Raw genomic sequence first — 26,037 nt, forward strand, 5'->3', positions numbered from 1 at the left:
CAGGGATTGGGGCGGGCGGCCGGGCGGGCGCTCAACTGCTTCTGGGAGGAGGCCTGGTGGAGGCCAAGCTGCCTGAGCGAGGACAATACCCCTGTGGAGCTGAACCCTCCTCTGGGGACACGAACCAGCCACTCGCTAGGGGGCGGTAGGTTAGAGTACGCGTAGCTCCGCGGGCGGGTGCTGCCCAGCCAGGGAGTGGGGGGGGCAGTAACCGCCCTCATCACCCGCCCGCTGCTCCCCGTGACTAGGGATACGGGGCGAGAACCTGCTCTCACGCCCGCGGGCAGGCCTGACTTACAGCGGGGGGGGCGGTGAAGCCCCGGCAGGGGGCGGAGCCTAGGGCTGGGTCCCTGAAGGGGCGGGGGGGCGAGCATCCAGGCCCGGGCTCCCTGAGCATAGAGCCGCGCCCCAAGGAGCAGGAGGCCGGGCGCGGGCACCCACCGCATGGCAGCGCTGATGCTCCCCCCGCGGAGCGGCCCGGCCCTGAGGACTCTGCTCCGGCCGCTCTGCTCCTGGGCAGGTGGGTGCCAGCGCTACGGCAGGGGTGGTCTAGGGGGTGCGGGGCCCCCCGGCACGGCCTGACTGGGGCGTGTCCCGCCTCGCCAGGCGTCTCTCGCGTACCGGGGGGCGGGGGACGACCCGGCAGGGGAAGGGTGGAATGCATAATATGGCTCCAGAGGCTGATGGGAGGGTCAGGCCAGGGGGAGGGGGGCCGTGGAGTCAGGCTTGGAGGGATGGTGGTTCCCAGTCCCATTGGGTCAGTTGTAGGGGCAAAAGAGGGGGGTCCTGGTCCCATTGGGTCAGACCATCATGCTGGGGCAGGGGAGATGAGGTGGGCCCATGGGGTAAGGCTGGGAGGTGTGGGGGGACAGGGGTGGGAAGGGTCCTTGCCCTATGGGGTTACATGGGTGTAGGGTGACAAGACAGCAAATATGAAAAATCAGGACAGGGGTTATAGGAGCCTATATAAGAAAAAGACCCAAAAAGTGGGATTGTCCCTATAAAATCAGGTCAGTTGGTCACCCTACTTGGGGGAGAGGTGAAGATCCAGGTCATATGGAGTCAGGCTGGGTTATGATGGGGGAGATGGGATCAGACTGGGGGAGGTGGCCCTAGCACTATGGGGCCAGTTGGCAGGGGGATCACAGCCCCAGAAATGGAGCATTCAGTCTCACCTCATCCCCAACTCCGCAGCACATGTGGGCTCCATGTAGGGTGGCTCCAGGATCTTTTGTCCCCATCTGCTGGCCCCAGGGTGGGGTTGCACCCCCTGCATCACCCAGCCACCCAAGGGGAGTCAGCATGACACCAAGGGCCAGGGGGCTGTTTGTCCCTGGCCCCTGCAGAAATGTGGCCCTCTCTCCCACACCCATCCATCATAACTCTACAGGGCTGGGATCCATCCTTCCCAGCCTAGGCCTGAGCTGAGACTGGGCAACCCAGGCACTATAGAGCTTCAGACCCCTCCCCATGGGCCCTGCTGGGATCTTCCCCCTCCCCCAATCGACTCCCCAGCCCATAGACTGACCCCGCCTTCCTCCCCCCAGATGGCCTGTTCCACAGCATGGCCCAGCCTGGCACATGGGACCGCTTCTACACGCAGCAGGACACAGCTGGCACCCCCAGACATTTCAACTGGTTCTTCGACTACACAGCCATCTCCGGGCTCCTGCTCCCGACCCTGCAGGGGTGTGGCCCCTCAGAACCCAACGCCAGCCCCACTCGGGTGCTCGATGTGGGCTGTGGCACTTCGGATCTGGGTCTGGGGCTATACCGGGACTTCCCACACCCTGTCCACATCTCCTGTGTGGATGTGTCCCCTGTGGCCATCAGGTCTCTCCACCGGCTACTCCAGGAAGTCCCCCCACCCCGACACCCCCTCTCCCAGCTTCACCTCCATGTGGCTGATGCCACTGACCTTGAGGGGGATGGCTTTGGCAATGGTTCTTTCCACCTGGTGCTGGACAAGGGCACATGCGACTCACTCCTGCGCTGCCCCCAGGGGCCAGGCCAGGCTGGGCGGCTGGTGGCCGAGTGCCTGCGAGTGCTGCGCCCTGGGGGCAGCTTGCTGCAGTTTTCAGATGAGGACCCAGATGCCAGGGTCCCTTTCCTGGAGCAGGCTGGGGGGGCTGGCGTGACAGTGCAGGAAGTCGGGCACATTGGTGGCATCTGCTACTATGTCTACACGCTCTGCCGGCTGGCCCCGGAGACACCAACCAATGGAGCACTGGACTAGGAGGGCACAGGAGACCCTGGGCTATGGATATGGGGGTGGGGGATCGAGGACCCTGCCCAAAGGGAGTGCAGGACTCAGAGAGGGGGGCATTAGGAACTAAAGAGATAGTGCCTCCAATCAGTGTGCCAGGGGACTTCCACAGCAGCACGTGCTCAGGGTGGGGGTGCCCAAGCCAGCTGGAGAAGCATTAATAAAGGAATTAGCACCTTGCTGGAGTCTGGCTTGGTACCCAATCCCCCTACATCTAGGGTGGTCACCCCCATTGTGGGCAACTCCCCCCTTGAACAGCAGCCCCCTCCTACTACATCAGCCGGGGGCCCTACACCTCAGATGCAGGTGCTCAGCTATTGCTGCCTCCCTTCCCCCAGCTCAGCCACCCCCTGGGGCTCAGAGAGTGTGGAGCTTGCAGCCCCCGGGAGCTGGCCCCACAGAGGCACTACACCTGTTCCCAGGGCCTCGCCAGCCACTTCACAGTGAGACACCACAGCTAGGACAGGAACCTTTTATTGCTGAGCTCAGCAGGGGAGGAGCGGGCAGCTTGTACCCACTGACACAAACCCTGCAGGCTGCTGGCCCCCCAGCTCCTGGAGGTGGTGGGGGCAGTGCATGCCCCATGGTCCTGCTGTCCCAGATCAAAGTCACGCTGACTCTTGCTCACAGATGGGGTGCACTGGATCCGGCAAGGAGGATGCCCGAGGCTGGTCTTATTCTGCCCCCTAAGGTCCTGGTGGCAGGGGGCCCATCCCCTCCTGCTGCTGTCCAGCTCCTGGGGAGGGTGTCCTCAGTCCCTGACCTACGGCCCCCCCACAAGGCTACAGCTGGGTCTCTAGTGGGGTCTGAGGCCATACAGGGAGAGAGTGGGGTCCCCTCTGTCCCCGGCACCTTCACAGCAGTACTTCATCCAGGGTGCTCTCCAGTGCGGGGGGCCCTGAAACACAAAGCGCAGGGAGAGGCCTGAGGTCAGAGCCTGTGGGGCAGCACAGGAAGCAATGTGGGGCCCTCTTAGGATAATTTTTATTTAAATACTAAGCCCCTCGCCTCTGCTCCCCAGGCCCCTCCCCCAAGCTGAACTCCCCTCCAACCCTTCCCCCAGGCCCCTCTCCTCCCCTCAGCTTCTCCTGAGGGTGAGGCTGCCAGCCCAAGCTCCATTAACCATCCAGCTCCATGCCAGGAGTGGTAACAGACCCCTCCCCAATGCCTCGCGCCAGAGAACGCCCTGCCAGCTGCACCCTCAGTGAGAGGGCTCCAGCTCAGACATCCCTGCTGATCGCAGTCACAGCAGCACGGCCCAAGGAGAGACGCAACAGTCCCTTGGGCAGGACAGTCCCAGGTCTTTATGGGTCACAGACACCCCTTCAAGCTCCGACCAGCTGGGCGCCCAGGCAGTAAGCGAGCTGTGGCATCTTGTGCCAGCCCTCGCAGAGGACACTTTGCAATAGCCTGAAGAATGTCTGAAAGGTCCCTACCCCAAGAGAAAGGTCATAAGAACACAGAAGCTACCATACTGGGTCAGATCAATGGTCCATCTAGCCCAGTATCCTGTCTCCACCAGCGACCAGTACCAGAGCTTCAGGGTGAGTGTACAGAACACGGCAATGCTGGAGAGATCCACCAGTGTCTGATTCTTGAGCTTCTGGCAGTCAGAGGTTCAGGGACACCCAGAGCATGGAGTTGTGTCCATGATCACCTTGGCTAATAGCCATTGATGGACCTATCCTCCATGCATTCATCTAATTCTTTTCTGAACCCAGTTATACTTTTGGCCTTCACAACATCCCCTGGCAATGGGTTCCACAGGTGAATTGTGCATTGCGTGAACACGTCCTCTTGCTTGTATTAAACCTACTGCCTATTCATTGCATTGTGGGAAAAGGTAAAGGGCCCAGCGTCAAATCTGGCAGAGCACTGCTCTAAGAAGGCTGTCAAAGAGCAACTCAGTCACCTGTGAGTTTTGGGCCCTGGGAATAAGTGGCAGAATCATTCCCCCAGTCAAAGAGGCTGAGAGTGTAAGGCCAGAAGGGACCTTTAGATCACATAGTCTGCCCTCCTGTGTAACACAGGCTGGAGAATGTCCCCCAGACACTCCTGCATTGAGCCCAATCATTCGTATTTGACTGAAGGGCCTTCCAGAGAGGGAGCCAGCCTGGACTGGAGATGGAAACTTCACCCCTGCCCTGGGAAGCTTGTTCCAATGGTCAATCACGTGCCCTGGGACAAATTTGGGCCTTGTTTCTAACTTGAGTTACTCTGACTTCAGCTTCCAGCCACTGTTTTTGTTCTGCCAGTCTCTGCGCAGTTCGAGCCCTTCTCTACCTGCTGTTTTCTCCCCGCAAAGGCCTCAGACACCTGAGCTAAACAGGCTGAGTTCTTTAAGTCTCCCACTGGCAGGTGTTTTCTCCTGCCCTCCAGATCCCCTCCAATTCTCCGATGTGGCCCTCAGAGCCCCAGGATCAGGCTCAGCAATGTCCTGTACAGAGGAAAATCCCTCCTCAGGCTTGTCTGCTCTTGTAAATTGACACACTAGCTATTTCCGGTTAAGCCCCATGTGGACACTGGGCTGAGGATTGAGCTAAGCAGGGTCATGGCCCTCTCACTCCAGAATGTCCAAGGAGCTATTTTGGTACATTTCTAGGTGCTGACAAGCCCCTCCCCCCACTTTTGCCTCCTCTAGCAGCTTCCCTCAAGGCCCCAGCACCCCCCCAGGCCTCGTCAGCCAGCTGGATCCCCTCCACACTCCCCTCACAACTTGACCACGGCTGAGGCACTGAATGGAGATGGAGAGCAGTGCCAGCCCCACGCCCCAACCCCCTAACGGCCTCATAGACACACTGAATGGGGGAGGGACTCCTGAAGCACATCCCACCCCCCCAAAGCTTTATGGGGCCACAGTCCTCTCCCAACTGGGCTCTTGCCATGGAGGCTGGGGAGCCCAGATCCTGAGGTGCCTCCAAGACAAAGGATCTGTATCCCAGAGTCCTGTTGAGGCCCCTCTCCCCCTTGCATGGCCATGCCCCCCAGACTCTCCTGGCACCAGCCCTGCCTCGCCCCACAGACTCACTGGGCCCTGCCCCTGCCCCCCAGACTCTCTGGGCCCCACCCCCAAGACTCACTGGTCCCCAGCTCTGCCCTCGAGACTCTCGCAGCCCTGCCCTGCCCCCCAAACTCTCTGGGCCCTGCCCCCCAGACTCACCAGGCCCCGGCCCTGCTACTTACTCCTCTCCATCAGTGAAGAGCTCATCCTCGCCCTCCAGCAGCAGGAAGTCATCTGGGGGCCAGCGCAGCTCCCCGCTCTCCACCTCTCCCGCCTCTGTGGGTTCCACCACGATGGACAGCAGCTGGGCCTTCCCCTGCACTGGGCTTCCAAGGGGGCCCTCGCATGGCTTCCTGGGGAGAGGATCTTTGCACATTTCCTTGCACAGCCCTTCACATGGCTCCATGGGGGGATCCCTGCACAGCTCCCAGGGAGGAGTGTCCTCACACAGCTCCACGAACGTCACCTCACACGGCTCCCTGAGGGGATCCTTGCACATCATCTCAGACAGCTCCTCAGGGGGACCTTTGCAAAACCCCTCACACGGCTCCCTAGGGGCGCCTTTGCCCATCTCACATTACTCCAGGAAGAATGAGGCACAGAGGATAAGGGGGTTAGTTTCCGCGCCGGGGGAGCCTAGCTGCCCAGAGACCTGGAATGGCAGGGAGGAAGGCAGGGCAGTAAGGCCCTGATATGAGGATGGGGGTCTGGATCTGATCCACAGGAGGTGAGGGCAGCAGCACAGGGGGCTTTGTCCTGGGGGGCTCACCTGGCTCTGGCCTCATCCCAGGGGACCCAGTGAGGGGATGTCCCAGGAAGGGGGTGTCTCACCTGGCTCTGTGCAGAAGGCTTTGTCTGGATGGGGCTCCTTCCCACTTTTGATAGCCACTGCACCTCCTTGTCAGTGCTGTGGAGCCAGGCCAGGCTGTTCTGCCCTGGGGTCGCCACAGGTAGCTGGATGGGGTTGCAGGCCTCACCAGGGGTCAGCACTGCCTGGGATGGGGCACCACCACAATCCAGAGTCCCCTCAGCCATAGTGATGCTGGGGGTAGAAACTGGGGGTCAGGGCTGGGAATGGCCCCGTCTCCTTCCCCCACCCAGCCAGGGTTAAGCCCCATGTCTATTCCCCAGGATCCAAGCCCTAAAGTTCAGACACCCCTGCACTGGCAATTTAGGCCCTTCACCAGATTGGGGTGGGGGGGAGGATTCCCCATACCACAGAATCCCATATACACACACTGGAACTTCTGGTCCTTCCCCTGTGGGGGGCACTTCCCAGCCCCAAAAAGCCTCACTGTGACACCCCCAACCCTTGCCAGGGGTCACCTCCCCCCTTCAGCTAGACTATCACTCCCTCTTCCCTGAGAAACCCCATTGTGGGGACAGAGGGAGTCTGTGCCTGGGCTAACCCCCCACCCCAGCCTCCCCTCAGTCGGTCACACACCATCAGGCGCTGCCCTGGGCCATCCCAGGATGTGCAGGGATTACAGGGCCCAGCAGTCCCCAGGGCAAGGAGCTGACAGATGCTCCAGGCACCATAAGCGCTTTGTCCTGACACCAGGCTAATCCCCTGGGCACAACAGCTCTATGGTGCCGGGGTGGTGGATTCCCCTATTCAGTGCTACCCGCTAGGACCTTCTGCATTGTCAGTGCCCCCCAACCTGGCTAGAGCACCCCTGCCAAGCTCCCCTGTACTCCCAACCCTTGGATCCCCCTGCATTCAGTAATCTCCACCCCAGGGAGAGTGCTCTCCTCTCCTCCCTGGACTGCACTCCCAGCCCTGGGCCCCACCCCATCCCCCACACTATGAGGGCTGCCTGCTCCAGGGAGATGTTCCCAACCCCTGCACCTACAGACTAAGGTGGGAGCCCAGACCAATCAGGGCATGGGCAGCTGCTGCCCTGGCCCGGAGTTGTCCCAGGACATGGATAATTACGAGGGGAGGATTGGAATCAGGGCTTCAATTAATCACTCAGTGAGCTCATGGGAACTGCCCAAGGAGCTAACTGGCTGCCCTGGAGGTGGGGGAGCAGAGGAGCTCTTTAAAGGTCAGGTAGGGGACCCAGATCTCACTCAGCCTCTGGCATGAAGCTTGCACACCCTAGCTAAGGGGCAAGGCTGCTGGATCCCTGGGGCTGCTCCAGCCATGGGTGGGAGATTGAGTCAGCAGATGCTACTGACACAGGCTGGCTTTCACCATGAACAGGGTCAGGGCAGGACTGGATTAATTTGGCAGCCATGGAGCAATGAACAGGGGCCCCAGAGCCCCTGGGATTGGAAGGCCCCACCTCAAGATCTGTCCAGTTGCCAGGCCCCACCATGGTCCCATTTCCCTGTTATGCCCAGGTCTAAGCCAGCCTGATTACACGACTCCCAAAGTTTAAAGGGGCCTTAATGGGATTGGGGTGATGAGCCCCGGGCAGATTAGAGAGGTCACTATGGGGCACATTCACAGCATCAAGGGCTGTGGGAGAAATACCCCTCCCCCTTCCCAGACGGTTCTCCATCATTAAAGACCACAAGATGGGGGGCCTCAGACCCAATGATTTGCCCACTGAGCGATGGGGAGAGAAGGCTGGGTGCCCCCTGCTCCCACTTACTGGTGCCAGTGCTTCCCAGTGAGGACCACGGCACAAATCCCACCCCTTCCTCCCACCTGGTGGAGAGAGACCACAACAGAGCTCCCTCCAGGACTGAAGGTTCCCTGGCCAGGTAAAGCCCTGGGATTGATCAGATGAAATCCATTTGGTTCATTTGTCTCCCTAGTGCACCGCCCAAGACTAATGCAGAACGGGGTCAGCAGAGCCCTGACGCAGGGGGTTTAGGGGTTGTCTGAGGGAAGACTGGACTGGGGAGGCCCAGTCGCAGGGGAAAGGGTCAGTGGAACTAACGACAAGAGGAACTAAGGCCTCTGTAGGTACTGAGCATGGGAGCAGCCTGGGCAGAGCGAGACCTGCACAAATACACTCCATCTACACCACAAGGGACTGACTCCTCTGTGCCTCTCCAGATAGGGCTGCTTGGGCAGGGAAAGCTGACATCACCCCCTGCCAACATGCTTCCCTCCAACTGCTCTCTGAGGGGGACAGCACGTTTGGGGACTTGGGTGCCTGCCCCAGTGGGGACCAGACTGAAAACCCCAGAGACGGTACACTGACCTAGCCACAAAACACCTCCACCCCTCTCTATGGTAGCGGAGCAGGTGTCTGGCCCGTCCGAGCCCCACACCACCGCTCTTTATACTGGGAGGCCTGGCCCGCCCACCCACGCACCCCTCCCCTATAGTGAGGGATAGGGTCGTCTGGCCCAGCCACACACCCTCTCTGCCGCGCGGGAGCGAACCGTCTGGACCAGCCAGACGCAGAACCCCCTCTATGGCATAAGTCCTATGATCTCTATGGTTGCAATGGGACGCTCTGGCCCACCAGTCCCTGCTTTCTATGGTAGCAAAAATCGAACACTCTGGTCCTATTCCGCTGTTTCTCTATAGTAGCAAAAGGGGGCGCTCTGTCCACAGCGCATGTTCTCTATGGTGGTGCCTGGGTCACACCGCCCATCTATAGTAGCGTGACAGGACGCTCTGCCTGGACACCTCCCCCGCTCTCTATGGTTAACTTCTGTCCGCTCTGTCCCCCGGGCAGCCTGAACTCCGCGGCTAACCAGGGTTTTTCATACCGCGCCCTAATGGAATTCCTGCGACGCCTGCTGCTGGGGAGCCTGATGGTGGCCGCGACCACGGGGCTGGGGGTCGGGGTCTGGGCGCTAGTAACGCCGCGGGAGCCGCGCAGGCGGGAGATAGCCAAGGTGAGGGGGCCTGGAAACTACCTCCCCTGGAATGGGCCATGGAGGAGGGAGGCCTGGAAACCAACATTTCTGCGGTCAGGGAGGAGAGCGGAACTCGAAACTGCTGTTCCACTCTCTTTTCAGAGAGAGGGGGGAGGTCTAAAAACCACCAAACACCTCGCCCCCCCCCCCTCCCGACCACTCCCTTCTCTCCTCAGGAGCTGCCGGAGACAAACCCCCTGCGCTGGGCGGAGAGACGACACCAGAATGAGCTGGTAATGGCAGCGATTAAAGAGGCAGCTGAAACAAATGAGAATGTGGCCCGGAGGCCTTCACCAGCCTGGAGCAAGTGACACCTGCCCATCACCCTCCCAAATGGGAGCCAAGGCAACTGGTCCTGAGACCGCCCCTGAGGTGGGTGCAGGCTGCATTCTCCATCCCTGCAGCCATCTCTGGTCTCCCACAGGCCAGAATGGGATGGACACTCCATGGCTGTCAGCAGATGTAATGATCAGTGACCATTATGCTGAGGGGGACTCTGTCTCTTATTCCCAGTCCCTGGTTATACCCACACAGGGTATGGGTGTCATGCAGATCTGACAAAGCAAAAACTACAGCATGAGATAAAGAAGCATTTTCATGTCTTTAATAAACTAACCTAGTAACCTTGTAAAGACCTGTCTGGTGTCATGGTTAAAGCAGCTGGTGCACTGGGGTTGCTGCCTCTTATGCTAATCATCATGCCTCCCACAGAACTGAATTTTGATAATATACAGGCAGCTGGTGGGGGGTAGATACCCCTCACAGCAGGCTAAAAAACTGCACAGGCTGATATTGTTATTCATCCACCGTTCCCACTGCTGTTGTGCCTAAATCACCCTGTGTGGGTTTGGCTTTTCTATGACAAGATCTTTGGGGTAGGGTCTGTTATTTGCTCCAGGTCTTTAAAGACCCCAGCACAATGGGATCCTGGCTTGACTGGTCTTCAGCAACAGAAACATTAAGTAATTGTATCTTTATGCTTCCTTCTCTCAGTTTGGTATACCTGCTTCTCATGGTATCCTGGGATTGTGCACTCATTGGGGTAGGGACCAGCTCCTCCCCAGAGGTCCCTGATAGGAGCTTCTATATGTAGAGAATGCTGCAGTCTGTATTCTCAGCAGCACAGACTACCGTGAGTGTAGCACACCTTCCTCCTGCACTCTATGCTGACTTCCCTTAAGTTAAACTCAAGGCCTTGGTTCTTATCTTCAGTGTGCTCCATGGCTGAGCCCAAGTTGCCTAAAGCTTCGGGACAAAGAAGAGCAGAGCACTCTGCTCCTCAGGCACAACAGAACTGTGGCATCAGTTTGTCTGTACCGGAGACAGTGCTTCCCTGGGGGTTGATCCCAGGTTGTAATAAACTCCCCCAGGAACTAAGAATCAACCCAAATTTCCCCATCTTCCACTCCAACAGTCTGGGCCACATCTCCAACCTGCCTTTGCGAACATCAGCACATAGAATATATCATCTCTAAAAAAACAGCCTTCTGCTAGCAGTAAAAAAAAATCCCCCTTGCTCCTCCTTGAAGAAAGAACCAGCTGTGGCAAATGTTAGTCATGTCACTTAATGCATCATTCACAAAGAAGCCAGATACCACAGAGTATAGGGCTGTATAAGAACCAGAATGGAGCCAAGTTGGTGCTACTGCAATACAACGGAATAATGGTAATGTTGAATAATAGTTAATACAGTTAAAGTTTTTGATATTAATAAAAACTAAACTATTTAAGCCTCCTGTTGCTTTGTGCCCTGGCCTGTACCCCTTGCTCTGGTATCTATTCAGACTGTACTGAAGGAACCATGTTTGATTAGTTATAGGATAATCTCAGTAAAGGGTGAGACCTGTGTCAATAATATACACTATTAAAATGGGCAAAGTAAAATGAAAGCTTGCAATAGCTACTGAGAATTCCAAGTTTTCCAACCCAAGCTTATGCTCCTGCTGTGTTCCCTACAGCACTCCTGCTGGGAGTGTCTGGCTCTGGAGTACCTGAGAGTTCCTCTCACAGCCAGTATTCCTGTCCTGCTTCCTACCCTACCCTCTGCTGGGAGAAGCCAGACCTAGAGTAACTGGGAGCTCCCTGCCTCCAGCAGGCTCTGCTGGGAGAGGCTGGAACTGGAGTAGCTAGGAGCTACCCACAGAGCCAGCGCTCCTGGTCCCAGATGTTTGTGCAGCTGGGGATGTGTTATGGTTCTACCTCACCGCCCCAAAGGGCTCCTCATGGGGACCCAGCTGTAGGCCTCTCTTCAACTTTCCTCATCCCCCCCTGGGGTGCAGCCTGGACTCCAGTTCTTCTGGGGGCAATGGCAGATGTCCCAGGAGGGGCGACTGTTTCCAGCAGGGTATGCCCAGGGGCGGCCTTGGACAGAGGCCGTCAGGGACAGAGGGGTTTGGGGAGGGGGGCAGGTTCTTCAGAGCTCGGAACTGTCAGCGCGTAGGCGACGTTGGCACACGGACACTAGACGCTCTGACACCACACCCTCACGGGAAGCATTTCCTGTTCAGTTCTTCCGCTCCCCAGAACCCCAATAGGCTGGGTCAGTACTTCCGGTGGCTAGGTTCCGCTGTGTTACAAAAGTTTCTACTGCCGGGTTCCTTGCTGACGACTTTCTGGTACCCATATTTCCGGTTCCCCCAATGGGCGCCACCATCTTCGGAATCGGCTTCTTTCCGCTGCTTCTATTCCCGCCGCCATGTCTAAGGCCGTGGAGGAGAGCAAGGCGGCCGCGCCTCCCCCCAAGCCGCTGTTCGGGAGCTGTTGGAGCTGCCGCATCCTGTCCGGCTCGGCGCTGATCGGGGCCGGGTACTGGATCTATCTAGGCCCGCGCAGGGTCATAAGCCGGGGCATCGCCCCCTCCCCGTGGAACATTTTCCAGCTCTCCTTCGCAGTCAGTAAGTGCGCGTCAGGGGTCACGGCGGGGTCAGGGGTGGGCAGAGCGTGACCCCATCTCCATGGGAACTGTTCCCCACGTCAGAGAGTGCTGGGGTCACAGGTCGTATTGGAGGTCAGGGACCTGTGACGTTATTGACCTTGAGGCCACCCAGGGGGTTAGAGGTCACCCTAAGGCCAGGGTTCAAGGGTCACACCAGCTACATGGGACCAGCCACCCACATCACCCTCATTAGGGGCATTCCAGCCACTGGAGTGGGGAGGAGTCAGTGGTGTTACCCCATCTCTCTGGGACTGGGGGGGTCACTGAGGTCGGGGCAAGTGTCCTAGAGGGGTTAGGATAACTTCCATGGCTCCCACTACTCCTACTTCTATGCTGGCTTTAAGGAGCGTATGGACTCGTGACCTAGCAAGTTCCCACCTCCAGGGAAACTGTAACCTACATGTTGACCACCCCCTTTAAGTTTCTGGGGGTCATGCCCTTAAGGGGAGAGTCAGTCCTATGCAATCACCCCCTGATGTCTCCCTCCTTTCTCCCCTTCAGGTCTCGCCTGCTGGGGTGTAGTCATCCTAGCTGATCCAGTTGGGAAACAGAAGAAGTAGAACAAACAAGGCAGGACAAGGTGCAGCTGCTGCACTGGCCAAGTCAAAAATGTGCATTTGGGACAATAACATGAATCCAAGAGAAAACTGTTTGCTTTTTCTTACTATGGTAGCCTCCCAATAGTACCTGAGAGAGAAGAGACCCACTTCAACTCCCCCTTTACTATGATCCTCATCTTCCTCTCCGCTAAGCTCCAGCTGCCTGCAGCCCTTCCCTCTCTACTTGCCTTATGTCATGGCAGCTCCCCAGACTGTCCCGCTGGTGCAATCCCCGGACTAACTCCTGCTTATGGGATGAGCTATGACAGTATTTCTCCCCACGTCTTGACTCACCCTGTTCATTCCAACATCCAGTTCTAATTTAACCTCCTGCTGCTTTGAACCCCCCTTGGCTCCAGCTAGGCTCTGCTCTTCCACCCATCATCAGTCTGCTTCTCTAGAACAGGTCTCTTTCTGCACAGTCTGTCCCTTTCAGAGCTCAGCTGAAACCAGTTTGCCTGTTGTTCCCTCACTTCTCTATTTATGGTATCCTGGGATGGGGGGAGGCAGCTTTTGGGGAGAAAAATTTGCACAAAGGGATGTCGTGTGACTTGTCCAACAAGGAATTGGCCCCAGGGGGGCCTGGACTCACAGAACTGGTGGGGGAGGAATTGCATTTCAGTCTATGCTAGGAAGCAGTGACTCAGAAAGGCAAAGGGATAATCACAGCTGAATAGGAGCTCCTAGTGTAGTGCTTTAGCCAAAAGGGATAATGTGATCCTTGGCTGTTTGAACAGGGGAATCTCATGTCAGAAGAGAGGCTTTAGTCCCTTTTATTCCCTCTGTAGCTGACACTGTTGCAGCCACTGCTGGTGTAGTGTGTCCAGTTCTGGTGTCCACAATTCAAGATGCATATGAATAAGCTGGAAGATGGTTTGGAGAAGAACCACAAGAATGATTAAAGAAAAGGAGTACTTGGGGCACCTTAGAGACTAACCAATTTATTTGAGCATGAGCTTTCGTGAGCTACAGCTCACTTCATTGGATGCATACCGTGTTTCCATGGTATGCATCCGATAAAGTGAGCTGTAGCTCACGAAAGCTCATGCTCAAATAAATTGGTTAGTCTCTAAGGTGCCACAAGTACTCCTTTTCTTTTTGCAAAGACAGACTAACACAGCTGTTACTCTGAAACCTGTCATTATGAAAGAATGATTAAAGGATTAGAAAGCCTGCCTTGGAGTGACAGACTCACTGAGCTCAATCTTTTAAGTTTAGCAAAGAGGTCAGGAGGTGACTTAGTCAATCTAGAAGTACTGACATCGGGAATGAAAATTTCATAGAGGACTTTTCAATCTAGCAGACAAAGATCTAACAAGATCCACCAGCTGGAAGTTGAAACTAGACAAATTCAGACTGGAACTAAAATGCAGATTCCACAGGAGAGTCATTAACCATTGGAACAAGTTATCCAGGTCTGGCGTGGATTCTCCATCAGTGGAATTTTTGGCCAAGTTTGCAAAGGCTTTAGGCTCAACTTGATAACATTTGTGTGTGAAACATGATCACTTTTAAATGCCACATCTGGTCAATTCCAAAATTTCAGGGGGTATTGTAGGCATCAAAGGCCAGAAAACCAAAAAGGGGGACACATAAAGCCTCTACCTCTTAATGCTTCTAATACAATACCCCATCTCTGCTCATCCAATAGCGTAATGGTGACAGCCTGAATGATTTCTATCAGATGGAAATAATGGGGGCACACAGCGCTATTGGTATAGGAGGGAAAATGGAGGACGGTGGGGGGGGGAGGAAGTCCCCAAATTCTCCCTGTCTAGGGGAATTTTAGAGGAGGATGGGAGGGTGGCAGCCGGCAGCTTTTGTGGGAACACAGCCCGCACAAGCTCCAAAGTTGGCATTCCCCTCATTAAATCTGATGGGGTGCTTTTCTCAAATCCCCTCTAGTTCAAACAGGAATGTGCTCAGGGATGCTCGAGGGCCTGGGGGTCAGGTCAGACCAACTGAGCACAGTGGCCTGTTGCTAATCCAAACAGATGCAGGGCCCAGCCAGGGGCTGCGTGGGCTTTCCCTCCCCAGTTGTACTAGAAGAGTTTGGGATTCAGCAGCTGCTGGGCAGCATGGCTGGGAAGGTGCTAACAACAGATAATGGACAGAAGGTCAAATTCTGCCCCCGACGCTGAGAGCGTGCAGCATCTAGTGCTTAAAGCAAAGGGTCTGCTGGGTTTCATGGCTGACCCAGCACACTACCTGAGGCAGCGGCACTGAGCCAGCAAACTGGGGAGGGAAGAAGGAATGTAGAGAGTAAGGGCTCCATCCTGGGAGCAGCACCTACTGCTCTAACTTCTGATTGCATCCTCAGCCCAGCACCCCCAGCAAGAACTGGGCTGCTCGCTGCTCCCTGCCCCCTCCCGCATTCCCAGCCAGGCTCTTTGCAGGGAAGCTGGCACAGTCATTCCCTTTGTGCAGGGTTTGGATTACGGAGGCTTGCCCCAGCCCAGCTGCAAGAACATGTGCTCCAAAAGGGCCCCCATAACTCAAGCTGCTCAGAGAGGGCAAACTGAAGCTCCAGGCCCAGAGTGCCCCATGGGCTGCTGCTCCTTCAGGGAACAAGGAGCCTTGGAATAGGCTTCCGAGCCCTGACAGCTTGGGGAGAGTCCTGGGACACAGGCCCCTTCTCACTTGCCCTCTGTTAAATTATCACCTTCAGCAACAGCTTTGAAACCCCATTCCAAGTTCAGGCCAGTGGGGCTAAGCCCCCCGCAGGGGTATTAGCAGCAGCCTGGCTCCTCCCACTGCCCACTAATTCCACACTAGACCCCACACATTCATTCCCTCAGGCCCAGGGGTGGGTAGGAGCTGGACCTGCCTAGACACAGCTGTTTTCCATCTCCTCACCCACGCAGCTCCCTCCCCACTGGTGGCAATACTGCCCCCACTGAGGAGCGCACACAGCACCGTGCACCAGAGCAGGAGAAGCCCATTCAAACCACAGGGTTGCACCTCAGGCTCTTTACTGACCGTGGGCCAGGCCTGGGTGTCACATCTCACCTGGAGGATGGTATGGTCCAGCACAGCAAGTGTCTCTCACCCTCTCAGTCCTGCCCCACTCCCTGCAGTACCCCACACACTAATGCTTCACGGGGGCCAGCACCAAGAGCAAGAGGAGAGCACCTCCTGCAGAGCTTGGACTTTTCTTTGCACTATCCCCTCCCCATAGTGCCCCCATTGAGCACGTGGGGTAGGACAAGATCACAGTGTAGGGGTGGAGAGAGCAGAGGAGTCTCTCCCCCACCGACTGCCTAGGGTAGGGTATCTTCCCTATCCTGGCAGAGTCAGGCCTTTCCCCTCTGACTTCCCCAGTTTTCCCTCTCAGCCTCTGTCCATGCAGCACCTGCCATGACAGACCCCACTCTTGGCTGCAGGGCATCTGTGCAGCACCCGGTGTGATGACGGGGTCCCCGTCTTTGCTGCGGGGAGTGATAGCGGCCACGGCATTATCTGTGCAGCCTCTGGCACAACGAATCTATGACCCTTGGACTATGAATTTATAGTGGGGCCCCCTCTCGGCTGGTGGGGGTCTGCTCAGTGCCCATCCTGCTGGCTGCTCCCCTTAGCTCAGCTGGGGCCTCCTTCCCATCAGCCCCCAACAGCAGCACGCGGGAATAATGGGTGGCAGCGGCGGCAGCAGCAGAGCAGATGATGTTTATTAGTGTCCCTGGTGCTGGGGCTCGCGCTGTGGCACTCCCCCAGGGAAGCTGGACTCAAAGCCCCCCGCAGCCGCTCTGCTGGGTTCCAGTCCTGGGGAGGCGAAATGGTCAGTCACTTCTCTGGGCTCAGTCGGGCAGGGGGAGGGGCAGAACCACGGTGTGCGGGTGGCAGAGGGAACCACAGGAATCCAGGGCCAGGGTGGGGAGGGAGTTCCTGTCACAGCACGCATGAGCCAAGGCATCCTTCAGCTGTTACACTTCTTGGCCACTATGAGAACGGCCGAAGGCACCAAACCTGTGGGGGCAGGAGACAGACTGAAGCCAGGACCCAGGTGCATATGGGTTGTGGGGGGAGCAGTGTCCACTCATGTGGCTGGGGCTGGGCAGGCTGGATCCCTGAGAGCGGGAGTGATTTCAGCAGGGGAGTCTGAGCTGGAAGGGCCCTGGGTGCTCTGTGGTTTGCATCTCCCCCTCCCAGGACCCCGTGGTGGCTGGTGCCAGCAGCTGACGCAGCTTCCTCTGTGCGGAGCACCTGCAGGGCCGCAGCCTACCCTGCCCAAGTGAGGGCAACAGGGACAGAGCTGGCTCTTGTAGTGGGTTCTCTGCTTACAGCTCGGGCGTCCCCAGCACCAGACAGCAGCACCAGCCCACAAGCAGATTCCATGCCCTCCCTTCTCTGATGGGAACCCCGAAGGAACAGCTGGATGGTCCTACAGTCATGAGTCCCCAGCCCAGATCTGTTCTCAAAGGACTCCACGCTGTTGCCTAGTGGTTAGAGTAGCGGGGCCTGGGAGTCAGGACTCCTGGTTCTGTTCCCCAGCTCTGGGATGGGAGTGGGATCTAGTGGGTCAGAGCAGGGCAGCTGGGAGCCAGAACTCCTGGTTCTATTCCCCAGCTCTGCTGTTAACCGTACCCTCAAGCCAGTCGCTTCGCCTGCCCCTCCCCCAGAGGCTCACCCAGCTCCTGCAAGGGCTTCTCCATGTCCTCGTCCGTGAAGATACGGCGAGGGAAGCTGGTGAGGAGGTGGAAGGGCTCCCCACCATCCTTGCGGTTCAGCTCTATATACAGCCGCACAGCTGCCAGCTGCTCTTTGGCCTTGAAGGTCTGCATGAGCGACGTCCCATCCAGCAGTCTCACCTGGACAGACGGCAAGAGGGGATGAGTGCAGGCCCCATGCCACAGTAGGGCAGCATGCTGGGCGGGCCAGTTCCCCTGCATTAAGAGGAGAGCTTCCTCTGTTCTCCTTGACTTGCACCTCTGGGTGTGACCCCAGAGATAGGGGGCTTCCTCCAGAGCTGCAGCAGCAAGCCAGATCAGGCCAATATCCCAGTGACTGCCTGGGACCCCCACCTGCTTTTCCAACAAGGCAGGATGTCTGCGCCCACCCTGGAACCCACAGCAGGGGACAATGTGGGGTAGACTGGTATGTGTGTAAGCAACAGATGGATGAAGCACAAAAGTTTGTGGGGCCATCTTCCCCCGGGTACCTGTATTCGGCACTGGTCATACTCTCTCTTCGTGGGCGGTTCCTGGCTGGGGGACGAGGGCACCAGTATCTCCTGGGCTGGCTCGGCTGGGGCCTGGGAGCTGCTGCCACCTCCGAACTGGATGGGAATGGTACACAGAGTGGGACAGGCACCAAGATGTGAGTGGGTTCCCCTTCCAGCCCCAAGCTGGTTTCACCAGGCTGCCTCAAGGACCCCACGAACCCACTCCCTAGCACTCACACAGCCCACCCCACACACACCCATACCCAGCAGGCACAGGAGAAAGCCATGCCCAGGGCATCTCCCTCCCTCCATATAGGGCACTGGGCATGGGATCTCACGTGGTGAATGGGACCCACCACAGCCCCACCCTCTCATCAGCTCTTCCCCCCACAGCCTCCTTCCACAACACATACCCCCCCCCCACCCCCAGCTTAAGGGACAGCAGTGGCAGGAGCCACCATGGGGGGCCTAGATCCCACCCAGCCTCTGCTGCTCACCCACCTTCTTGACTCGCTCTGCTTTGTCCCGCTCGATCTTCTCACGCACCCGCTGCCTGCAAGGAGAACAGACCCAGTTAGAGGTGGCAGCATGGTGGAGGGTGTTTCTGCTGCAACGTCACAGCAAGGGCAAGTTCCACGTCTACATCCACTCCTCCCCTTTCCCCACATCTTCCCCCAATGCACCCCATCCCACTGCCCACCCCTCCCTCCACCCATGCACCTACTCCCCACGCATCCCCATCCCACTCTCCCCAGGCTCTCACTTGGCCAGCTTCTCCTCCATCTTCTCCCTGCGCCTCTCCTCTGCCATCTTCTTCATCTCGTCCTCCTGCAGCTTCTGGCGGATCATGGAAAGCTCCTGGCCCTGCTTGCGCCGCTGCTTCTCCCGCTCAATAGTCTCCCGCTTCTCCCGTTCCTCCCTCTCCCGCTGCTTCTGCGCGATCAGCTCCATCATCCTGCAGGAGGAATAGGAGTGGGCACCACCTTCCACTGCCCCCGCTCCCCACAGGGCCCACAATCCACAGGGACCAAATCCTCCTTCCTCCAAGAGCTACGCTTCCCAGCATGCATGCAAACTGGCATCCCAGGGGGACAGGCCTCTCCCTGCCAGCCACGAAAGCGGGGGCTGGGGGGCCTTCCTACCGCTTGGTCTGTTCCCTCTTCTCCTCCTCAGTCAGGGGGTGCTTGTCATCTCCCTCCGCCGAGCCCTCCTCCACACGATCTGTAGGGAAAAGCCTCCATTATCCTCTGCTCAGAGGCCAGAACCCCCTGCTCCCCTCACAGGTAATGAGCAAAGCATCGGGGCATCAGGGTGGGACCAGGCTCCTTCAGGGCCCCCGTCACTCCAGGGTCTACCCCACACAGTTGTGGGGGGGCGGCGCAAGCGAGGAGGCAGACATGCCACATACCCTAGGTGTGAGCCTGAACCGCAGCAGGGCTCCCAACCCACCCCTCCTGCAGGCAAAGCCCACCCCCTGAGTCAGTGGGATCCCAATGTGGGTGGAGGGGGTCGCTCAAGGAAGGAACAGCCAAGAAGCAGGCAAGATCCTGGTGTGTATGGGCCACAGCTGTCCCAAAAGCCAGGGTGGGCAGCTTGACTCCCCTGCCCCCAGCACAGTCAACTCCCCAGGGTTGTTCAAACCTGCTCTTGCTTCCACAGGCTCGGGGGTGCTTCCCTCGGGGGGCTCCTCTGTGCCCAAGACATGGCCCTGGGGAGGCACGTATGGCTCATCCACGTCGGGGTCATTCTCATGCTCCATGAGCCTTTTGAGGGGGGAAGAGAGAACAAGCATCAGCAGGGAGAAGGCGGAGTCACAAGGATGGAAATGCAGACAGATCTAGGAGGAGGGGGTCTCCAACCCACCAGTCCATGGCCTGCTCGATGCCTTGGTTCCCTGTCAGCGCCAGCGCCTTCTCCCTGAAAGAAATAGACAGCCGTGGCTGAGTTCCACCCAGAAGCTGAACAGCTCTATCACTGCCCCACCTCCACAGCAGCATCGTTCCCATGAAACGCTTCACAGAGCAAAGACAGATGGGTAGCTCAATGGGGTGACCCAAACTGCCACTGTCCAGGCCCTGAGAACAAACCTGGGTCTCCCTGTCTCTGGCCAATTGACAGAACATTACCCCAACCTGGAATAGATACCACAGCCACCAGCGTAACATCACTCTGCGAGCCAGGGATGAGGGGGACTCAGCAGGAAGCACAGAGGGGCCATGTGCTAGGCTGGATAACTGGAGTGATGATAATTCATGCTAGTGGAGGCTCTGGAAGGACTGAAATACTGTCTGCTTCAGGGCTGAGCCAATCATTAGATATTGGAAGCTAAGGTGAGGCCTTCATGGGACACGTTGTCCTCCAGCTGCTTACTTCTGTCGGTTCAGAAGCACAAATAGCTCCCTTCCCACCACCACCACAGCACTGGCCCCTCAAGACCATTCTACTGCCTAGGAAGGCCTACCCAAGAGCAGGGAGGTGATTTCACTTCTGCTTATGGCCTTGGTGAAATCAAGACTGGAATCCTGCACCGAGATTTGGGTGCTACCTTTGAAATTGGGTGTTGAGCCATTGAAGAGGTTGAGGAGAAGAGCCTTAAAAAACAATTTGAGGGCAGAAGAAAACACCAGATGGTGAGAGACTGAAAGAGCTCAGTCTGTTTAGTTCATCTAAAAAGAAGATAGAGGTGACCTGACTAGTATATACGTAGCAGGAGAAAATAGCAGGCACTAAAGGGCTCTTTAATGTAACAGAGACAGGGAGAACAAGAACCAATGGCTGGAAGCTGGTGCCAGACACATTCCAATGAAAAACAATGCATGTTTTTTTTTCCCAGGGAGGGTGACTGACCATTGGAACAAGCTCCACAGAGCAGGGGTGGATTCTCCATCTCCAGTCCAGGCTGGCTGCCCTTCTAGAAGATGTTTTAGTGAAACACAAGTGATCAGGCTCAATGCAGGGGGAACTGGGAGACATTCTCTGGCCTGCACTATACTGCAGGGCAGACTAGATGATCTAATGGTCCCTTCTGGCTTTACCCTCTATAACAGCCTTAATAAGCATTCCTTGTTTAGTCTGAAGAACCCGGGGTGGGGAGGGGGGACGACGACACGACACACGGGACGACAGGGCAGAGGCGTTTCCCTGCTCTGCTGATGGGGAAATTGAGGCAAAGGGACAGTACTCCCAGTCCTCATCCTCTAACCCACTAGACCCCACTCTCCTCCCAGCACTGGGGATAGAATCCAGGAATCCTGCTCTCAGCACTAGATTTTTACTTCCCCTCAAAAGCATTCCCACATTGCACCTGATCCCTTTGTGCTGCCGTTCTACAGCCATAGGCCATGACTCCCAGTCACTGGTAGGAAGCACCCTGACCAGGTCAAGATGCAGTGGCAGCTAAGGCAGCCTGTGGACGGCTGGCAGGGGAATGAGGGAATGGAGGTGGGGGCACACATACGCTCTGTTCTGGGAGAAGCCCATCTCGATGAGACTCTCCAGTGCCGTGCACTCCATGATGTGCTGCTGCTCTGGACCGAGCTACCTCTCTGCAAATGGAAGAGAGGGAGATGTGTTACAGGGCAGCTCCAAAAGGATCGGTGGCTGCTAAAGGACAGAGTAGGACAACTGGAGAACAGGATGAAATATGTGGCACTACCTGAGAGGTTCCTTGGGCCTGGACCCCACACCTCTCCCAATGCCAGGAATAGAACCCAGGCGTCCTGGCTCCCAGCTCCTGCTAGATCCCAAAGACCCCTTGGGCTCACATGATTTATGCTGCTGTGGTGGGATTCACCCCAGGACTAAGCAGCATCATACAAGGGGGTTACAGCTAGGCCGGGAGACAAAACCCAGGGCAGATAAGGGCGAAGGGGCTACTCAGGCTGTGCCCAGGTCCAGAGCATTGTCCCCGAGGAGCTGTCCAGGAGCCAGAGAGAATGGGGTGTGATGTCATTTAGCCCTCCTCTACCCACTGCGTTAAAGGGCCCCTTAGAATTAGAGCCTGCAACCAACGACTGGATGTGCCCAGCTCACAGCTACGTTCAGGCCCTGGCACCGGGGTCCACTCTCCTCCCTCCCCCAACTCTGCATGTCCGGTGTCACCACCTCAGGTGGAGACTCCGCCCCATCCCTTCTTTACAACCCCAACCCCCAGGCAGAGCCCCCCACACCTCCCACAAGCCCCCGTACCTCCCCCCGCATCCCCCTGCGGAGCCCCCCCACAAGCCCCCGTATCTCCCCCCGCATGCCCCTGCGGAGCCCCCCACAAGCGCCCGTGTCTCCCCTCGCGGGGGCCAGACTAGGGGATTTTGAGGGGAACAGGTCCCGACGGGGGAGGGGAGGGCGTCCCGGGGACTCACCGGGTCCGACTATCAGAGGCTCCACACCGGAAGCAGCGAGACTCGCGCGGCCGCTGTGTTTGGTCATGTGAGGGTGGCAGACGGAAGCCGTCCAGGAACAAACGGCGCCGTTCCGCGCTCGTCCTTAAAGGGGCAGAGACCCGGAGCGGCGTGGGGGTTAGTGGTTAGAGTAGGGAGGGATCAGGATGCCTGAGTTACATCCCTAGCTCTGCCAGTGATTCACTGGGTCACTCGGGTGAGTCACGTCCCCACTTGCTGCCTCAGTTTCCCCACATCCAACGTGAGAACCAACCCATTAATAGCTGCATGAGCCACACTCCAGACAGGTTTCAGAGTAGCAGCCCTGTTAGTCTGTATCCGCACAAAGAACAGGAGTACTTGTGGCACCTTAGAGTCTAACACATTTATTTGAGCATAAGCTTTACCAGGACAGAGAGAAACATCCAGTCATGCCCTCTCTAGCGTGACCCCTTTCCCCCCTCATCCAGTGGATCTTATCCCGGCCTCCCTACCACAGGAGCTGTCAGGTCCCAGGTTCTGTCTATATCACTGAGCCTATGCCAGCATAATCTGGTCCCCATCACCATAGCATCTGGCTGCCTCACAGCCTTTACTGCGTTTATCCTCACACACCCCAGGGAAGTAGAGCCAGGCTATTATCCCCATTGAACAGAGCAGAAACTGAGGCACAGAAAGACTAAGTGACTTGCCCAAGATCACACAGGAAGCCTGTGGCAGAGTCAGGAAGTGAACCCAGGTCTCCCAAGTTTCAGACTAGTGCCTTGACCAAAAGACCATTCTTCTTCTCTTGTGGTAGCAAGCCCCCTGGTACCAGAGGAGAGGAGTGATAACCCCCATGCCCATCCCAAAGCTTTTGACTCTTTTAGGGCTTGTCTGCATGGTGAAGTTATTCTGGACTAAGGTAGGGTATGAATTCAAAGCACAAGGGCTATTCTGGAGCAGTTTCCCAGGCAGCTGCTTTTACTCTGGAATAGCTGTTCTGGTCAATCTCCCCAATCATGATGACGACAAGCCCATTGTGTGCCCGGGCCATGTGCTGCTGAGGAGACTGTGCTGCAGCCCATAGTCTGCATCCCATCTCCAGTCCCTGTGGGATGCACATTGCGCAGGGCCTCAGCGGTGAATGGATGCTGTGCTAGGACTACAACCTGGGATATCTCTACAAACTCAGCTCCCCCGTAGATTCCTCGTTATCTCCTTTGGTGCCCTAAATCCACCCGACACCCAGCCCAGTAAGGGGGCCCCAAATCAGGGAAATGCAGAGCAAAGGAGATATTTCAGGGGGCCCAGCTGTTGTTATTCCAAGACAGCTGTGGGGGTGGCAGCCTGATCTTACCCGGGGAGATGGGAGCTGAGGCAAGGGGCCTGATCTTAACCTGGGGGGTGGGGTCTTGGGTGAGGGGTGGAGTCTTTTCGCTCCCCTCTTGGTCTACGGGGCAGGTGGAAGAAGAGATGAGTTTGCTTTGAGGACACATGTGGCGTGAGATGGGGCAGTGAGAGGCATCTCCCTAACCCAGCATGACACCGCTCAGGTTGGAACATCCCAGCCGAGGCCACAAATGTTTCCTCGGTGATGCCCTGCATCCGGAACCTGCACACATGGGCAGAACCTTGACATTCCTGGCCCAGCACCAGTGTGGGGCTGGAGGCACCTGGGCTGGTCAGGATGGTGAGAGGCAGTGGATGGGAGGGGTCTGTTGTGCGTATGTCAAATGGCTGCCTCATCTTGCTCCACCCCAGAGGCAGCTGCATCTCTTTACTGGATCAGGGATCCCTGTGTAAATAGCCCCTGTGCCCCACCCCAGAAGGGGCTGCATCTTAGTTCTGGGCAAGAGATGCCTGTATAAACAGCCCCCATACCTCACCCCAGAGTCAGCTGTATCTCAGTGCTGGATGAGGGATCCTTGTGTAAACAGCTGCCATGCCCCCACCCCAGCAGCAACTGCATCTCAGTAGCGGGGCAGCAGTCTCTGTATATACACTGCCTGCAGTGCATGTTGGGATCTCATGAGCGAAATGTCAGATATTGTCATATTGAGCACGGTAGCCCCTTTCGCCCCCTCATCTGTCTGTCTATTCTTCCCTTGCAGCAGCCCCCAGAAGCAGAATCACACCCAGGCCTCACGCCTCATGGGCCAGGCCCAGCCTTGCTCTACCCGTCATGGCCAGCTCTCAGCATCCCTCCAGCCCCTTGGGCATCTGGGAATATCGTTGCACTGGAGCACAATTACTGCAGCTGGCCAGGTGCTGAGGGCTGCATGCGAAGAGCCCCCAGCTTGGAGAGAGTGGGGCCGGCCTCAGTCAGAAGGAGACAGCAAACACATCAGGGCCCAGGGTACAAAGCTAGTCAGGTGAGTGGCGGGACAGCAATGCTGATACAGGTGGGTAACAATTGAGGGCCAGGGATCTGGGGGACTGGCTCAGAGCCACAGCCCAGGCCAGGACCCGCATGCACATCAGTGATCCTTAGAGATCCTACAAGAATGAACAAGGCATCTTATCTAACCCTACCAGGGGATCCCTGTATAAACGGTCCCTGAACACCACCCAAGAGGCACCTGCATCTCAGCATTGGCGAGGGTTCCCTGTATAAAGAGCCCTTGTGCACCACCCCAGAAGTGGCTGCATCTCAGTGCCAGGTGAGGGATCCACGTACCAACAGCCCCCGCCTCTCACCAGAGGCATCTCCATCTCAGTGCTCCCCATGATTCCTTCCTGGTGGGGTTAGTGAATTACTGGGTATAAAGTGCTGAAACGCTCAGATGAAGGGGAGCCTCTAGAGGGTGCAGCATGGGCATTATTATATGGCTGACTTATCTGAGGTAGAGGGCCCCAGATCCCCAGCCAGCAGGTCTGGTACAAGGCAGCAACAGGGGATTGCTGGGGGGGTGGGGAGAGCAGCTCTGAGTCCTGGTTTGGCCCGTCACTCTAGCTCTGCCCTTTCTCGCAGGGACTCTGGGCCTCTATGCCCCCCGGACCCACAACAGCCAGCATCTTCTGCAGCCACCAGCCCCTCAGGGTGAGGAAGAGGGCAAAGGCCCAGGCTGTTCAGCCACTCCGGATCCACGGCCTGTCCCTGGACCAGTACCAGCAGCTGTTCCGCTCACTGGTGGAGCAGGAGCTGGGTCCAGCAGAGCCCCCAGGCCATGGGCTAGAGTGGGGCCGCAGGATCAAAGAGCAGCTGTTCTATGCTGTGGGCTGCCCCCGCTACCGGCAGCTGGTGGGGCCCGACGGGCATGTCCGGGTGGTGGAGTATGCGCACCGCACTGGGCACAGGCAGGCCCCACCCCACTATGACATTGACACTGGGGATGAGGAGCCACCTGGCACCAAGGAGGCACCAGGCCCAGCTGAGCCTTCGCCCTAAGAGCCCAATCCTGCAGAGCCCGGCTGGGCTGAGCCACACCCAGGCAAACCTCTGTCAATTACACTGTGAACCTGGCAGCATGTGATCTATGTCCTGTCTGTTGTGAAGGGACCCAGGTGGAGCTGAGTCTGGGTCAAGCCAGGTCATTGTTCCCAGCCCTGGGTTTCTTGATTGCCCTTCCAGGCATGGACTCCATGGGGCTCCGCAGTCCAGCTGCCCTCGCCCCCAGAACGGATCCCCAGACCTCCTGAACCCCTAGTCACTTACACACACATCCCCCTGGCTGTGGGTGCTCTGGGCTTCTAGTTTAACCCCTTGAGGGACAATACGGCAGGAAGGCAGGACACACAGAGTTAGCAAAGGCAGCTCTGAACCACAGTCACTTTACTCTTCAAAAGCGCTCAAGGGTAACGGATCTCTGGAAAATAACAAAAGTCCAAAACCCCTACCTTGCTGGATCTCCCCCATCCTGTGCATCCAAGGCCTCTGCTGGTGTGTCAGGCTGTT

At 57.3% G+C, this 26,037-nt stretch overlaps 5 protein-coding genes across 11 annotated transcripts; 3 read left to right on the top strand and 2 right to left on the bottom strand.

Moving 5' to 3' along the window:
• Nucleotides 1–245: 245 nt before the first annotated feature.
• CSKMT (citrate synthase lysine methyltransferase) lies at nucleotides 246–2,446 on the top strand. Its single transcript, XM_077821899.1, has 2 exons — nucleotides 246–520; nucleotides 1,548–2,446. Exons 1-2 carry the CDS (start codon nucleotides 445–447, stop codon nucleotides 2,234–2,236), a joined length of 765 nt encoding a protein of 254 aa, XP_077678025.1. The 5' UTR covers nucleotides 246–444; the 3' UTR covers nucleotides 2,237–2,446.
• Nucleotides 2,447–2,767: 321 nt separating this feature from the next.
• On the bottom strand, nucleotides 2,768–11,638 carry LOC144267692 (protein LBH-like). 6 transcript variants are annotated; one of them, XM_077821880.1, is made up of 4 exons: nucleotides 11,292–11,638; nucleotides 6,099–6,309; nucleotides 5,450–5,616; nucleotides 2,768–3,164 (listed from the first exon to the last, which is right to left on the bottom strand). In XM_077821880.1, exons 2-4 carry the CDS (start codon nucleotides 6,300–6,302, stop codon nucleotides 3,134–3,136), a joined length of 402 nt encoding a protein of 133 aa, XP_077678006.1. In that variant the 5' UTR covers nucleotides 6,303–6,309; nucleotides 11,292–11,638; the 3' UTR covers nucleotides 2,768–3,133. The 6 variants fall into 6 exon arrangements, with proteins under 6 accessions (XP_077678006.1, XP_077678005.1, XP_077678004.1 ...); XM_077821879.1 differs by lacking the exon at nucleotides 11,292–11,638 and adding an exon at nucleotides 8,586–8,649; XM_077821878.1 differs by lacking the exon at nucleotides 11,292–11,638 and adding an exon at nucleotides 6,712–7,011.
• Nucleotides 8,830–9,724, top strand: UQCC3 (ubiquinol-cytochrome c reductase complex assembly factor 3). The gene is made up of 2 exons (XM_077821881.1): nucleotides 8,830–9,071; nucleotides 9,269–9,724. The coding sequence occupies exons 1-2, from the start codon at nucleotides 8,874–8,876 to the stop codon at nucleotides 9,401–9,403; spliced, it is 333 nt and encodes a 110-aa protein (XP_077678007.1). The 5' UTR covers nucleotides 8,830–8,873; the 3' UTR covers nucleotides 9,404–9,724.
• A 21-nt stretch (nucleotides 11,639–11,659) lies between the features above and the next one.
• On the top strand, nucleotides 11,660–13,584 carry DMAC1 (distal membrane arm assembly component 1). 2 transcript variants are annotated; one of them, XM_077821884.1, is made up of 3 exons: nucleotides 11,660–11,986; nucleotides 12,529–12,607; nucleotides 13,415–13,584. In XM_077821884.1, the coding sequence occupies exons 1-2, from the start codon at nucleotides 11,788–11,790 to the stop codon at nucleotides 12,585–12,587; spliced, it is 258 nt and encodes an 85-aa protein (XP_077678010.1). In that variant the 5' UTR covers nucleotides 11,660–11,787; the 3' UTR covers nucleotides 12,588–12,607; nucleotides 13,415–13,584. The 2 variants fall into 2 exon arrangements, with proteins under 2 accessions (XP_077678010.1, XP_077678009.1); XM_077821883.1 differs by lacking the exon at nucleotides 13,415–13,584 and having other exon boundaries at nucleotides 11,664–11,986; nucleotides 12,529–12,677.
• A 2,684-nt stretch (nucleotides 13,585–16,268) lies between these two features.
• UBXN1 (UBX domain protein 1) lies at nucleotides 16,269–22,229 on the bottom strand. The gene is made up of 10 exons (XM_077822571.1): nucleotides 22,143–22,229; nucleotides 21,242–21,329; nucleotides 19,648–19,701; nucleotides 19,426–19,547; nucleotides 18,927–19,005; nucleotides 18,548–18,739; nucleotides 18,286–18,337; nucleotides 17,782–17,898; nucleotides 17,251–17,431; nucleotides 16,269–16,589 (listed from the first exon to the last, which is right to left on the bottom strand). The coding sequence occupies exons 2-10, from the start codon at nucleotides 21,295–21,297 to the stop codon at nucleotides 16,540–16,542; spliced, it is 903 nt and encodes a 300-aa protein (XP_077678697.1). The 5' UTR covers nucleotides 21,298–21,329; nucleotides 22,143–22,229; the 3' UTR covers nucleotides 16,269–16,539.
• Between the last annotated feature and the right edge of the window lie 3,808 nt (nucleotides 22,230–26,037).

Source organism: Eretmochelys imbricata, chromosome 7 (genome assembly GCF_965152235.1).
Source record: "Eretmochelys imbricata isolate rEreImb1 chromosome 7, rEreImb1.hap1, whole genome shotgun sequence".
NCBI lineage: Eukaryota > Metazoa > Chordata > Testudines > Cheloniidae > Eretmochelys > Eretmochelys imbricata.

Excerpts from the sequence above, each read along its gene's own strand:
- LOC144267692 (XM_077821875.1), bottom strand. The coding sequence starts at position 5,838 with ATGGGCAAAGGCGCCCCTAGGGAGCCGTGTGAGGGGTTTTGCAAAGGT. Across the intron at positions 3,165-5,449 it reads CTCTTCACTGATGGAGAGGA|GGCCCCCCGCACTGGAGAGC; the intron begins GTAAGTAGCAGG and ends TTTGTGTTTCAG.
- CSKMT (XM_077821899.1), top strand. The coding sequence starts at position 445 with ATGGCAGCGCTGATGCTCCCCCCGCGGAGCGGCCCGGCCCTGAGGACT. Across the intron at positions 521-1,547 it reads GCCGCTCTGCTCCTGGGCAG|ATGGCCTGTTCCACAGCATG; the intron begins GTGGGTGCCAGC and ends TCCTCCCCCCAG.
- DMAC1 (XM_077821884.1), top strand. The coding sequence starts at position 11,788 with ATGTCTAAGGCCGTGGAGGAGAGCAAGGCGGCCGCGCCTCCCCCCAAG. Across the intron at positions 11,987-12,528 it reads CCAGCTCTCCTTCGCAGTCA|GTCTCGCCTGCTGGGGTGTA; the intron begins GTAAGTGCGCGT and ends TCTCCCCTTCAG.
- UBXN1 (XM_077822571.1), bottom strand. The coding sequence starts at position 21,297 with ATGGAGTGCACGGCACTGGAGAGTCTCATCGAGATGGGCTTCTCCCAG. Across the intron at positions 19,702-21,241 it reads GGCTTCTCCCAGAACAGAGC|GGAGAAGGCGCTGGCGCTGA; the intron begins GTATGTGTGCCC and ends TATTTCTTTCAG. Across the intron at positions 17,432-17,781 it reads ATGACCAGTGCCGAATACAG|GTGAGACTGCTGGATGGGAC; the intron begins GTACCCGGGGGA and ends CCGTCTGTCCAG.
- UQCC3 (XM_077821881.1), top strand. The coding sequence starts at position 8,874 with ATGGTTAACTTCTGTCCGCTCTGTCCCCCGGGCAGCCTGAACTCCGCG. Across the intron at positions 9,072-9,268 it reads GCAGGCGGGAGATAGCCAAG|GAGCTGCCGGAGACAAACCC; the intron begins GTGAGGGGGCCT and ends TTCTCTCCTCAG.